The sequence below is a fragment of the Anolis sagrei genome, chromosome 2 (genome assembly GCF_037176765.1).
Source record: "Anolis sagrei isolate rAnoSag1 chromosome 2, rAnoSag1.mat, whole genome shotgun sequence".
Classification (NCBI taxonomy): domain Eukaryota; kingdom Metazoa; phylum Chordata; class Lepidosauria; order Squamata; family Dactyloidae; genus Anolis; species Anolis sagrei.
Window position 1 is genome coordinate 177,444,168 of NC_090022.1, and position 15,202 is coordinate 177,459,369.

Here is a 15,202-nt window from a genome sequence, read left to right on the forward strand (position 1 = left end):
TCAGGGCCTGAGATAAACAAGTGACATCACTAGCATTGGTTTCACCCAGTGCGGTAACTCATGGTGTCACTCACATGGACCTCGTCCCTTTCCAAAACAAACCACAATATTGTCATGGAAATTCCAGGGGAAAAATGACAAAATCAGTAACTATAAAAAAGCCAGCAACAACAAAGACAACAGTGCGTGCTTTTAAAATATGAAGACAAAGCCACTCAATTTTAAACAGAGTTTTTGTTTGTTTGTTTTGATCTTTTGTAATGATAGTTTGCAGCTATATCTTGTTGCTTAACTTGAGAGCCACTTTTGACTCGTAGTCTGAAAGAAAGGCAACTTATTAATTATTTAATTAATTAATTAAAGCATCGTTATGTTTATCTATATGTTGACTCACAATTCAGCCATTCATTGAGTTCACTCTTCTTAAGATAATGAATAGTTAATATGTTTTCATAATGTTCTGAACAAGACACTTTTTTAACAAAAATATTGAATTCTTTCATCAAGCTGTTTGATTTCTTGGACATTTATTGCTATGGCTCTTCTGTTTTCTCAGTGTTAATGTTCTGGGACAGCCGCACCAGGAGCTCCAGCTTATCTTGCTATTTGTTGATTGCTGCATGTATTTTAAAGTTCTATGCCTTTGCAGTTAGATGGCTTTCCTTACTTTGCATTTATTGGATCTATGACCTGTCAATTATTATTAGGTTCCCTGGTCCCGCCCCCTTTTTGGGTTTTGGAGGGAATAGGAGCCATTTTGGGCCAGTCCACACAGAGAAGCCTTTCATTCGGGACATAAAACCAAGAGCTCCTGTAGAAAACTTCGTCTTCTACAGCTTGGCCGGGGATATACAGCCCCACAGCTTGGCCGGGGATATACAGCCCCATAACTTGGCCAGGGAGATGCAGTCTCAGCACAGCTCTTTTGCTGAGGATTATACACCCTTAGAGCTCCTTTGCTGAGGAAATCCGGTCCCACAGCACTTCAGCCAGCCATCACTGAAACCTGAACTCCTCCCTTTCCCCTGGAAGTCTACAAAGCTCTGCTTGGTAAGGATCACTCGTGGCAGCCAGAAGCAGTTGGTACCGGGTGTAGGGGCTCCACGCCAACAGAGGCAAAGACAGACTGCCCAGATAAGAGGTTAAGGATTTCCCCATTAGTTAAAATATAGTTATGAAGATAGTGCCAGTTCCCTGTGGACAAGATTGAGAGAGCCAATAGACTGTTAAGAAAGCCTTGAAGTACCTGTTTGATTTCAATAATAAAGAACTTTGTTGACCCTTTAAGCAATCTAAAGACTCTGTTTAAGGAAATCCAAAGGCCTTTAATCTGAGGCAGCCCTGGCATCCCGTTGAGCACACAGAATTTATGTCCTGTCTACAGTCTTATGTACAGGCCGAGCGTGCGACAGCACAGTTAACTATATATATTTGTTCTTTGTCAAGTTACATTATGAGAACATTTGGGGCAGGAAGGGAATAGAGGTTGGTAAACAAGGGACCTGAAACCAATTTATCATTGACTGCTTGATATGTGGAAGAGACAAACCAAGGATTTCCCTATTAACATGGTGGTGAGAGATGTTATATAAATGCTGAAGTCATCATGGGAGTATTTTTCAGTTCATGTAGGGGTACTGAAGGCCCTGGTCTTACCATTAGGAAGAGAGAAACAGTTGCCTCAAGCAATAGATGCCACAAAAGGGCAGCGATTGCTATTTACTTGGAAGTTCTTGTGTCTTCACTCAGAGAAGGAGAGAAGTGCTTGTATAGATTTATGCCTCGGGCCCAAAACTATCCTGGCTGTCTTTAGCTGCTATATATATTTGACAGTGAATGGACAGGGGCACACCATCCGCTGCTGCACCGCAGGCAACAAGGCATTTTTGACCAACCTGCAGTGTAGAAGTGGTATAGATCTCAGAGCAGGATACAGATAAAAATGGTAATTTGACTAAAATGTAAATTAAAATGCTTCCAAAAATTAAAAGTGAGTTAAAACAATTTATTTTTATTTATTGTGTCACTGCAACCAGTCGATTATATTACATTTTTAACAGAACAAAGCAAAAAGAATAGACAAAATACAGAATTGTGAGTTTGGTAGTTGATTAAATGTCCTTTGACCAGTATCTGGCCACTTGGAGTGCTTCTGGTGTTGCTGCAAGAAGGTCCTCCATTGTACATGTGGCAGGGCTCAGGTTGCATTGCAGCAGGTGGTCAATGGTTTCCTCCTTTCCACACTCGCATGTCGAGGAGTCCACTTTGTAGCCCCATTTCTCAAGGTTGGCTCTGCATCTCGTGGTGCCAGAGCGCAGTCTGTTCAGTGCCTTCCAAGTCGCCCAGTCCTCTGTGTGCCCAGTGGGGAGTCTCTCATTTGGTATCAGCCATTGGTTGAAGTTCTGGGTTTGAGCCTGCCACTTTTGGACTCTCACTTGCTGAGGTGTTCCGGCGAGTGTCTCTGTAGATCTTAAAAAACTATTTCTAGATCTTAGAAAACTATTTCTAGGGCAACGTCTTCGTAGACGGCTGATTCTCTCACCACAGAAGCGACCAGCATGCAAGCAAGCAAGCAAAACAATTAAACAAGCATGAAACAAATTAGTATATATGGCCTGATTGCTGCTGATGTACCAAATGTTCATAGGTCCGCAGCCAATAACCACGTTCAACTATGGAATTGGTGTATCCAGTGTCAGCCCAATATGGAAATAGATGTAAGGACTCCAAATATGCTATGTCCTGTACACAATGTCTAGGAACTCTGTCTGACCCTGTGTTCTTCATAATACTTGCATAGAAATTAGCAGTAACAGCCAAGAAAGTTAGTAAACAAGAGAGTTAAGGCAGGCTTTTCCATTAGACGAAGTGAATCTATTGCCTCCAGAAACAAATTTGGGCCGTCAGTAAGTGATATCTATAAATTATTATTAATGGACGAACAAGAACAAGTTTATTTGAAGAAAGTATGGGAAGCAGATTTGTCATGAATGACTTTTCAATGACTTTGAAGCATAGGTTCTTTTTATTGCAATTTCCAGTGTGAGAGGGTATATCGGATTACAGAAAACATTTAGACAAAGAATGACATACCGATTCTATGTTTATACATTTTGTTTGACAAATTTATAAATAAAAGTTTTTAAAAGGATCTTTTGATGCCCTAATATCGTCCCTCCACTTCCCTTCCAGGACTCTCCCCTGAAGGCCGTGCAAATGCTGTGGGTGAACCTGATTATGGACACTTTTGCCTCTCTTGCTCTTGCCACCGAACCCCCCACTGAGGCCCTGCTCCTGCGCAAGCCATATGGACGCAACAAACCCCTCATTTCCCGTACCATGATGAAGAACATTCTGGGCCATGCTGTGTACCAGCTCATTATCATCTTCACCCTCCTCTTTGTGGGTGGGTTTCCAATTACACTGCCCTGGAATTGGCAGGGCAGTCGGGGCACGAATCCATTGGCCCAATTCCACTCGGGTGGAGGGCAAGGTCTCTGGTTTACTGGGTCTGGTATTCCCTCCATGATGTGCTATTTTATACCACCACCCCCTTCCCCACCCACAGGCGAGGTTTTCTTTGACATCGACAGTGGTCGCAATGCCCCTCTGCACTCCCCGCCTTCGGAGCACTACACCATCATCTTCAACACCTTTGTCATGATGCAGCTCTTCAATGAGATCAACGCCCGCAAAATCCATGGCGAGCGCAACGTCTTTGATGGCATCTTTGGCAACCCCATCTTCTGCAGCATCGTCCTAGGCACTTTCGGCATCCAGGTACAGGCCTTGAGGAAATGCAGGCACAAAGTGGAACAGAGTGGGAACATGGAAGGGAAATTGGAGGAATATCTGGGTGGGAAAAGGTGGACATATATACATCTAAATGGGTGGGGCTCATGGCTAAGTGTCCGATTTCTGTTAAATGAGGCTCTATTTAATATTATTATAATAAGAATGGCTGCAGTATCAGACATAACTGTGACTACAGACTCTCACCATTGTAATTGTTAGGATTCAACATCTGATATCACCTTCCCAACCTATGTTTTTAGCCAAGAAGGGCCCCCAACCAAAGGAGTTATAAGGCACTGTAAGTGGTTGCCGAGAACTTATCTGCTCCACTTTTTTATTGCGGAGCACAGTGAGAATTGGTAGCTGGAGAGATGCCTTAGGATCCTGCCTCAACTGTTTGTCTTAAGGCAGGCATTGGCAAACTTTGGCCCTCCAGGTGTTTTGGACTTCAACTCCCACAATTCCTAACAGCCGTTAAGCTGGCTGGGATTTCTGGGAGTTGAAGTCCAAAATAATAATAATAATAATAATAATAATAATAATAATAATAATCTTTATTTATACCCCACCACCATCTCCCCAGTGGGGATTCGGAGCGGCTTACATGAGGCCAAGCCCGAACAACAAATTACAATAAAATAAAACCAAAATACAACTGAAAACGCAAACAGTAAACAACAACATCATAATAAAATAAAACATGTAAATACATAGCAATATAAAATTACAATAGACGCAATCACAATGACAATGGGCGGGCTACATGTAATGATTAAAAGAGAGACTAATTCAAACTAATTAAAACTCGGGCAAGATAAAAAAGAGACAGATTATTTGCGGAGGAGGGCTCATTATGGCAGGGGTTGTGGAATCAAGCTTTCCCACAGAGGGGGGATGACATATACTCCAATGACAGAACGTTGAGGCTAAGCAGTAGTATGGGATTGTATACCTATTCTCTAAAGGCGCAGCAGAAGAGCCAGGTTTTAAGGTCCTTTTTAAAGGTTTCTAGGGTAGGTACTTTCCTAATTTCTCCAGGTAGTGAGTTCCACCTGGAGGAACAAAACACCTGGAGGGCCAAAATTTTCCCATGCCTCTCTTAAGGAACCAAGAAAGTGCTGAAGCCATAGTTTCCCAGCTTTCAAATCTGCAGCAGCTCAGAAATACTTCAGATGGGGCATTCCTTGGCAGAAAAAGTAGGAATTGGTGGGGGGGGGTCACAATTATGTATGTGAATCCTGAAGGCTAGTCTAGTTTACAATTTTTTCCTTGCTGAAAAGGCTGCCATCCAAAATTGATACTAATCAAAGCATTAATACTTCTACTTTCATTGTCGCCATTAACACCACCACCATCATAACAGTCCTTTAATATGGCAGAATCGATAGTACTATTGATCTTACTGCCTTAACTTTTGGAAGGAGAGAAAAAAAGAAAGATTTCTCAGCAGCTGTTGGGAAAAATTGGGGAGGGTGCTAGCAGGCTTATTTGACAGTTCTGACTGAGACCACTTCATCTTCCCCACTGTGAAATCGAGCTCTGTATCCTCATGTATCCCTCAGATAACTGATCCGTCGTTGGTTTCACCTCTCCTCTCTCTCTTGTGCTTGATTCTTATGTATTATCCTAACATTTGTATGTGGTTCATCCTAATAGTAGACCTGTAACTCCCAAACTTTGATCCTCCAGATGTTTTGGATTTCAGCTCCCAGAATTCCTGATTGTTGGTTACATCAGCTAGAGCTTCTGGGAGTTGAATGCAAAACACCTACACAACCAAAGGTCAGGATCTTATGTGATAATATGGAAGATATGGCAGCTAGTTTCCATGGCCCATCCATTCCAGATAGCATGGGTACAACTGTTTCTCTCACTGAGTCTTTATTCCCTTCTCTCCACAGATAGTCATTGTACAGTTTGGAGGAAAGCCATTCAGCTGTTCTCCACTGAATGCACAGCAGTGGCTCTGGTGTCTATTTGTGGGCTTCGGGGAACTGGTCTGGGGACAGGTAAGAAAAGCCTTGTTCTCACTTACTCATTTTTAATCCCACCCACCTTCCCACTCCTTATGTGTCTTCTCTGTTTTACTACATATCTTGAAGGCAACAATGCAGTGTTTGTTTTTTAGGGTGTGCAAAGGGAATAAATGCATGTAAACATATTTGAGACTCTGTATTCTGGAGTGTTGTGTGGTTCCCAAGCTATATGGTCTGGAAACCACACAACACCCCAGTGATTCCAGCCATGAATGCCTTTGACAATACTCTGTATTCTCTTTCTCCTTCTAAAAAATCACTTTCAACACAAGACAGATGCCAAAATATACTAGAGATGCTTTCTCTCATGAACACTTGAATGACAGAATGGACAGCCAGTGAAACTAAAATGTCCTGACAACACATCACCTATTCTAATTGAAGGGCAGGATAGAAAAATGATAAAAATAATGCTCTTGAGCCAGAGTCAGGGCCATTACACAAGCAAAGATATCTGAAAATTTGCTTATTTTGCATTAGAATGACTATTTGCCAAAACCAGCTTTGCACAAAATTAGGATACCTATCGTGACACATTCTCAGAGGCACCCTGTAGAGAAGAGATCAACCTTTCCTGTCCCTTTCATCTTTCTTCCTTTTGCTCTGCCCATAGTCCCGACAAATAACTAACCATTGCAATGTCCTTTTTTACATGACACCCAACATGGGGTTTAAACAGCTAGAATTGCTTTTGAATATCAAAAGAATTACTGATACTGTTGAGAAATGTGCAAAACATTCAGATCCAAACACATTGACTGGTGTACTTTACCTTGAAAATATAACCAGTGACAGTGCTGTGTGATGCTCGGCGTGTTAGTCTAGAGCAGAGCTTCCAAAATATTTCCTGTTGGTGAAACACCTTTTAGAGATGCACCATTTTCTAACATGGTAATTCAGTATTACTAGCAAATGGGAGGTTAAACCAGTCCCTTGTAAGAGAAATGCACACATACATAAATAGTAAGATGAAATATATGCACAACATATATTCTCGTGAAAACCTTTCATTATATTTTTGAAGATATACAATTTCTTAACTAATAACATTCATTTCCTGTATTTCTCATTACATTTGTGTGACACACCTACACATTGCAGCCAACATACTAACATGTTGTGACACACAGTTTGGAAAATTTTAGATTAGAGTTTGGGAAATCCAATTGCAAATTTGCATTTATTTATTTATTTATTTATACAGCTTTTATATTCCGCCCTTCTCACCCCACAGGGGACTCAGGGTGGATTACAGTATACACATATATGGCAAACATTCAATGCCAATTGTTGACATACACAGAGGCTATTTAACTTTTTTCTGGCCGCCACGGGAGCTGTCACTTTCATCATCCATCTGGGACGCTGATGAAGCACTTCCACATTCCCCGCATGCTTCCCCGCTGGAATGCTTTGCTGGAGTCTTCTTTATGGCCTCATAAATCAGTTAATTTAGCCTCCCCACACTTTAAGGTGGTACCTAATTTTCCTACTTGAAAGATGCAACTGTCTTTCGGGTTGCAAAGGTCGACAACAGGCTACACAATGGTTGGAAACCCACTCCAACCCGGGCTGGCTTCGAACTCATGACCTTTTGGTCAGAGTGATCTTAATGCAGCTGACACTCAGCCAGCTGCGCCACAATCCCTAAGCCCAAACGTCACCAGATGACCATGAACCAGTTACTCTCGGTAGGCCTGTTCACATGTTCCTTGGTCCTATGGGGAAGAGGCTGAGATTTAGAACAGATGCTTCTGTTCCTTTCCCTAGGTCATTGCTACCATCCCCACCAGTCATCTGAAATGCTTGAAGGAGGCAGGTCATGGCCCTGGAAAGGATGAAATCACGGATGAGGAGTTGGCAGAGGATGAGGAGGAAATTGACCATGCTGAGCGGGAGCTGCGCCGTGGCCAGATCCTGTGGTTCCGGGGCCTCAACCGCATCCAGACCCAGGTATGGGACAACAAGGAGGAGCCTCTTCGCATCTGACTCCTCCCACCCGTGCTCCCCTCTTCCTCCCTCCCTTCCCCAGACCTTCCTTTGCTTTAGCAGTGACTTGAAGACAACCCCATTCATCTGGTTTCTCCTACCCCTTCCCAGGACATGGTGGTTTCACCCTGATGCTCATGCCTGGGGGAGAGAGAGAGAGACCCATAATGCCAGCTGAGGCATTTCATTCCCTCCCCCCATTTGCCTTGTTTCCGCAGAAAGAGTTAATGAATGCAGTGCTTGGATGCATGGACAGGAGCCGCCTATAGAAGCAGAAATGGGATGGCAAGCCTGTTCCTGGGCAAACTAGAAAGACCCAGGAAATGAAAAGTTAATCTGTGGCTGAGGTGGTGGTGGTGGTAGCAGTAGTCATTCTTTTTTGCAGTAATAGGACATCCTGATTCCTTCTCTGACAGATTGAAAGACGGTAACTTCTCTGAGGCCAACCACTGTGAATGTGGATATATTTACACTGCACAATGCAGTTTGATATGACTTTAATTGCTGTTGTTCCATCCTAAGGTAGCTTGGGATATATCTTCTGGTAGGGAGATCTCCTACCCACTCCTAAACTACAGCACGAAGCCTTCTATTAGAGCAGTGGTTCTCAACCTGTGGGTCCCCAGATGTTTTGGCCTTCAACTCCCAAAAATCCCAGCCAGTTTACCAGCTGTTAGGGTTGCTGGGAGTTGAAGGCCAAAACATCTGGGGACCACAGGTTGAGAATCACTGTATTAGAGAATTCTGAGTCACTCACTGAACTACAAACATCAGGATTTCACAGGAAAAAACCTTCTCAGTTGAGGTAGTATCAACATCCTCTGACAGTGTATTCTGAACACATCTTATAGCCAAAAAGAAATTCCGATCTGATCTTTCTAGTAGCACAAAGCCCATGTACTTCCTAAGCAGAGCTTCCTTCTTGCTGAGGTCTTGCCAGTATAGCTTGCTGTGTGCTGTCAAAATTTTCCATAGCATACAATGTTCTTCCATATATATATTCATCAGAGTATTTCAGATATCTGGCACTAGAGCTGAGGCACCAAACATAAGATCCTGCAATATAGTCACATTTTACATAATATCATTTGCATGCCCATTAGACCAAAAAAAGCAAGCTGTTGTATTACCAGCAAAGTGATCCACTGTTGCAAATTACTCCCATATGCCCTTTAAATCCCTACATCTGTGTTAAGATTAATTTCACAATTCAGCAGCAGATCAGTTGCACAACTTCAGCACTTTCCAGTAGCTTCTTCCTGCACAGTATTTTCAGTCTACTGCTCCCACAGCCTGCAGTCACTCGGGAACTCTTTTACAGACACTTGAGCACATGCCCGGCCATTGTCAGTTTTACTATTGTTTTCCCCCAGTCTAGATGACATTACAAACTTACCACAGCACACGGTTATATCTTGTCTTAGCAGACAGGTTCTTTTAATCAATTACATAGAGCCTTTGACGAACAGCATCACAGCACAAGGAGAGAGTATACACTCTACATGACTTCCTTATATACAATTCTATACAATTACACATAGCAATCTCTGATTGGTTCCCAACTCATTAACTTAACTCAGACCCAGGATTACATCATTCACAATCACCTGGACTAGGCCAGAACACATTCCCCAAATGAAGTGCTATATACAGTTAATGCATGACTCAGCATTTCCAATAGAAGCCTATTAGCAGTGCCTGACTCAGCTATATTACATTACAATACATTGTAAAACCTGACAATCTGTCTCAAATGTGCATGCGGAATCTGGGTCACAGAGGCAATTCGAGTCTGGGATAGCAGCTTAAATGATAGGCCCTCCTCCAGAATCATCTTTCTTTCCTTTGCAGAATTAACTATTATTATTATTAATAATAATAATAATAACAACAACAACAATAACTTTTTTCATCCCCGCCACCATCTCCCTAAAGGGACTCGGGGCAGCTTACAAGGGGAGAAGCCCAAAAATACAAGTTAAGACACACACAATAAAATAAAATGAGACAAAATAAAATCAACAACAACTTCAGAAAAACATTACAATCCCAAAATACCCTTTAAAAATAGTATAATGGCTGAAATATTAATATTAGGAAAATGAACATTGGGAAGGATGGTGGCTGTCTGGAAACAGAACAGGAGAAACGTGTTTTTGTCAGATTAAAATCTGAGGAACATGGAGAGTGTATCAAATTATTCAGATGCACTATGACAAATTTAGTGGATGAAGAATTTTGGTTTTTAACTATACATCTGTGCCAGAGAGGATCTTATAAATGAGAAGGAAAAAAACCTCTCTATAGATATGTCCATTTATGATGCCAATGCGGCCTGTCCAGACAGTACCTTTGTTGTGGTATCTACTGCAATAAAGGAGGGACTGTCCAGACAATGTTCTGGACATTCCTGAATTCATTTGCTACAAACCAGGAAAACCCTGGTTTGTAGTGAATTAATTAGACAGTGAATTTATTTCATGCCTTCTTGAAAGTCGCAGGATAAACCCACTACTTCCGGTGTCTGGATTGCAGTCCACACACCATTCCCACAGTTTCCTGGACTTAAATAAGACCGGTAAACTGTGGGAATACCCACCCTGCTCCCACGAAGTCCCCAAATCCCTTAGAAAAGTATTTATTTATGTATTTATTTAAAAGTTTTGTATACCGACCTTCTCACCTCTCTTGAGGGACTCAGACCGGTTTCCAACCATAATATCACATACAATCAATAAAACATCGTAATACATATTACAGTAAAACATTAAAACAGCAATTACAATCAATAACTATAATGGTCAGTCGTCACACTTAAACTGTTGCTCATCATCCTCCATCCATATCTCAGGGTGTTGGCTCACTCGTCGAATGCCTGTCTCCATAACCAAGTCTTCACCTGTTTCCTAAATGTCAGGATAGAAGGGGCGGTTCTGCTCTCCAGTGGGAGAGAGTTCCAGAGTCGAGGGGCCACCACCGAGAAGGCCCTGTCACTCGTCCCCACCAGACACGCTTGCGAGGCCGGTGGGACTGAGAGCAGGGCCTCTCCAGACGATCTTAATAATCTTGATGGTTCATAGGGGAGAATACATTTGGAGAGGTAAACAGGACCAGAGTCGTGTAAGTAGTGAAAACTTACCCGGCCTCCATTACAGGCTTCGAGCAGCTCTCCCATAGAAATGATGCACGAGGAGAGCTGCTCAAAACCTGTAATGGAGGCTGGATAAGTATATTTTACTTTTCTAAGGGGTCTGAGGGCTTTGGGGAGGTCTCCAGATGTTCTCATGGGCCAGTCCCACGAGAGCATCTAGTCACCCACCCCAGAAAGCTTGTGCTTTCTGGAGTGGGTGTAGACAGGCCCCCGGGAAAATCCACATTTTTAAAACATGAATTCTCCTGGGATAAAGGCCTGTCAGGATCTGTTATATGCAGCACCAAGGTTATAATCATGGACCTTGTTTGTCAGTTAGACAAATCCCAACTTTTCTAAAGCCGGATTTTCCATGTTCACCTCAAGAAAGATAAACCACGGTGATTAAATTCTGCAAGTGAAATTGTCATGGCCAGTTACAACGTGTGTCTTTTCTATAAACCAATCAAATGTGATTTATTAGGTACAACCTCCAACATGTATTCACAGTTATATAATACCGAGGTTATGAGAGATTGACAGAATGTAGATGAGAAGGAGTATCTAGAGTCAGAGGGAAAGAACAAGGCACTACAAAACATAGAATACAATCCTGTAACAGTCACCCTGCCAGTTAAGTTCAGGATGCTTTTATTTCCCTGAGTTTGGAAACCCATTTTCCAACTGGGGAAAAAAATGATGGAGAACGTTATTTCCATTTCTTCTGCAGTGACAGTTTTTGATGACTATGTCCTGCTACCACATCATTTCACTGCATCACATTTTCACTCTTAGCTTTCCAATCAGCTCTAGTTTATCAGTCTAGTATTTAACTTTTTTTAATTTATGCTACCATTTTTATCCACTTAATTTTTAAAACAACACATACACACAATAATATTTGAGTCAGAGATTTTACGTGCAGTTTATAAAATACATATGGCACTACAATTATTTGTTCATAGACCCTGTTTCAGTAGGATAGACACACACATACCTAAATCATAGAAGTATCAAGTTTAGAAGAGACCACAAGGACCATCCAGTTTAGCACCCTGACATGCAAGAATACGCAGTCAGAGTAGACTCATTGAGCTAATGGGATTTACTTACATGATAACTCAATCTTCAGGTTGATTGAAGGGTTCTGCTTTAGTTGGGACTAACCAACAGAAGGCTGTTGTTTAGTCCCATGGAGCACTATATCAACCAAAGGCTAACATGGAGCACTATATCAACCAAAGGGAAAAATATCAGTTCTGCTACTACATGTAGCTTCTAGCAGGAAATCAATACCTCTTTAGCTGTGGAAGCCTGGAAGCTGGATGTGCCCTCAGATAACTATTTTTCCCTTGTCAGGCTTATCTATACTTATGAAGGCCAGAAATCTATCTGTTTTCTTTTTAAAGAAAAATGTCAAGGCTAGGATTATCAGGAACCTGAAAGCTGCCCGAAAAATCAACTTGTGCAGTTTATGGTTTAACCACAACACACAAGGTCCCTGATTATAGCTGGGATGACAAAGTTGAGCAAAAGATCACCTGAAGGCAAGTTGTTCCACCTCTAGCCATTACAAGGCTTGCGTGCCAAGGACCTCAATAATAGAGGCATGATTCTGAGACACCCATGTCTAGCTTCTATGTTCTAACAATACATGCTTTCTGATTGCAGCCCTTCCCCACCCCACCCCTCCCTTCCCATTTCCTTAAATTGTCTGAAACAAGGGGGTGGGACATGTGCCTTGCAATTCTTCTTTTCCTTTAGCAAGTCAAACAAAGGTGGATTGTTTCTGCCTTGCAAATTGATGCTCTTGGATCAAAGAAGTTCTCAGGGTTGGAGCATGATGAGAAATAACCCCCCGGCATGTTACGTGTCCAAGGTGCTGCTGAATGGTTAACATGAGATGAATACAAACCCAGGAATCCCATCGTCCCGCCCTTCCCTTATTCCAGCTTGTTCTCACTTGAGCCATGGTAGGTTTTGATTCATCCCAGAGTGAAGAAGGTGCTCAGGTGCCCCATCCTCATCTGCAAAATGTGGGACTCCCAATTCTCTGTTTCTAACAAATCACAATATCCACCCCCCACCCCACAAGGGATGACGATCATCAGGGCTTTCAGGATAAATAATAATAATAATAAAACTTTTTTCTATCTCACCCTCTCTCCCTGGGTGGACTCATGGTAGTTGGATGGAGTGGAAAGCTAGAGCCCAAGCTCTTCCCATTTTTTAAAAAACAGAAGCGCTGCCTCTCCTCCCCAGCCTACTGAAGCTCCTCTGTTCCCTTGGAACGGGAAGCAAAGCATTGTGGCAACTGGCTACACAATGCTGGTTGTTGCTGTCTCATGAAATAAAGGCATCTTCCCAGTAGCCAACTAGGGGGAGAGGGGAGCGGGGAGCTTCCTGGGGTTCAGAATGCCTTGCACCCAAAGCCGACTGACATCCAAATGGAGACTTTCCTGCTTCCGGCTGCTCATCCCATTTGCACCAGCAAGAGATCATGAGCTTCAAACTGGTTTGTAGTTTTATTCCACTCTCTCTACTCCCACTCCTGTTTCAGTCCAGCTGGTTCATTTGATTCTAGAACTGATAAACATCCCATTGGATCCCGATCTCAAATGCATGGTCTTATCTACAAGCACAAAGGGAGGTGAGGGACACATGGCCAAGAAAATAACTTGCAAAAAGCCACCCTGATGTCCCACCTAGAACATGCATTTTGCTTTCTCCTTCCTGTGGGCCTTACTGATTTTGAGCTGGAGCCTGTTTGTTGCTGGTAGGTGTCATTGTGTTTAAATTATTGTGTCATTTATACTTGAGAGGCTTCCCCTAGGAGAGTATATTGAGATCCTTGATAAATGTGGCAATACAGTCAGCCCTCCACAAGTTTTAACTTTTGAGGATTTGATTATTCATGAATTTGATTAAGACTAGGAATCTCTAAATTATCTGACACAGCTTTATAGTCAACTTCTGCTGGCCTGGAATTCTAGAGAGAACACTTCTCTAAGCATTTGTAGGTAGAAGCTACAAATGCTTAGCAGAAGTTGACCATAGGATCATGCTAGAGGACCTACAGATTTCTCTAGAAGTACCATATTTTCTGGCATATAAGACTACTTTTTAACCCAAGAAAATCTTCTCAAAAGTCAGGGGGGTTGTCTTATACGTGGGAGTCGTCTTATACGCGGAAGTCATCTTATACACTGGAGTAGCCTTATGTGTGGGAGTCATCTTATATGAGAGAGTAGTCTTATACGCTGGGAGTCGTCTTATAGAGCGGGTGCTGAAGCTTCCAATCTGGATTGGAGAATCTGTGGTTGCTGCATATTGTGGGGGGAGCTCAAAAATGGCAGTGGCCGCGTCCCTGCCATATGCAGCAACTGTATGAAAGCATTAAGGGTGACGCTGTACAACTACGGTAGAAGAAAATCCATTCATCAGGATTCGTGGACTGAATGCAGTCCCGATGGTGAGGTCAAGGGGTGCCTCTCCCGGAAGGTGTAAGTGAAAGGCGGAGCAAGCTGCAGGCATCCGGGGCGCCCGGGGTATGGAAAAAAGAGATAGAGTGGCTCTGGGCCCAGAAAAACACAACTCTTTCACCTGTCTGGCCCGACCTTGTATCCTATTACCGTACCTCCTCCTCTGCCTCTCAGATCTCGCTCCTGAAGACTGCAGCGAAGTGGTGCGGGTGCGCATGTGCAAGAGGCAGAGAAGGAGGTACAGTAATAGGAAAACTACCATATTGAAATCAAATCTGATACTTTAAAAAAAATTATTTGGTGTGTGTTGGAAGAGAGGTAGTCTTATACGATGAGTATATCCCAAACTCTATATTTTAACTAGAACAGTTGGGGGTCGTCTTATACACCCAGTAATCTTATATGCCGGAAAATACGGTATTCTCTCAGGTTAAAAAAATTCAACTTCTGTTGTTATTGTTTTTCACCACTCCCTGTGAAAGTGGAGGACTTCCTGTAGAAATTCACATGTTGTATACGTTACGGCACTGAGAACGGCAGCTCTGAGTCAGATTCTTTACAGTTTATATTTGTGCAGTGTACAAGGGGTCTTATTAAAAGTGCCCTATATACTCATGTATATAGACATTTTTGTCAAACACCTGGGTTGAGCCAATATAAATACTATACCTTAACTCTATTTTTTTTTAAATCCCCTTCTCTGAGTTAAGTGGCCAAAGGCAAGATGTCAGGCCATTCAGAGAGAATGGTAAAGAAACACCAAGCTCATT

At 42.5% G+C, this 15,202-nt stretch overlaps 1 protein-coding gene across 8 annotated transcripts in view; it reads left to right on the top strand.

Moving 5' to 3' along the window:
- Window positions 1–15,202, top strand: part of ATP2B3 (ATPase plasma membrane Ca2+ transporting 3) — a 210,096-nt gene that overhangs the window by 175,361 nt on the left and 19,533 nt on the right. For all 8 annotated transcript variants that reach the window (XM_060763174.2, XM_060763169.2, XM_060763177.2 and 5 more), the window contains 4 exons: window positions 3,193–3,406; window positions 3,569–3,780; window positions 5,697–5,804; window positions 7,602–7,784. In XM_060763174.2, the coding sequence (XP_060619157.2) occupies window positions 3,193–3,406; window positions 3,569–3,780; window positions 5,697–5,804; window positions 7,602–7,784 (717 nt within the window). The remainder of the gene's footprint in view (window positions 1–3,192; window positions 3,407–3,568; window positions 3,781–5,696; window positions 5,805–7,601; window positions 7,785–15,202) is intronic.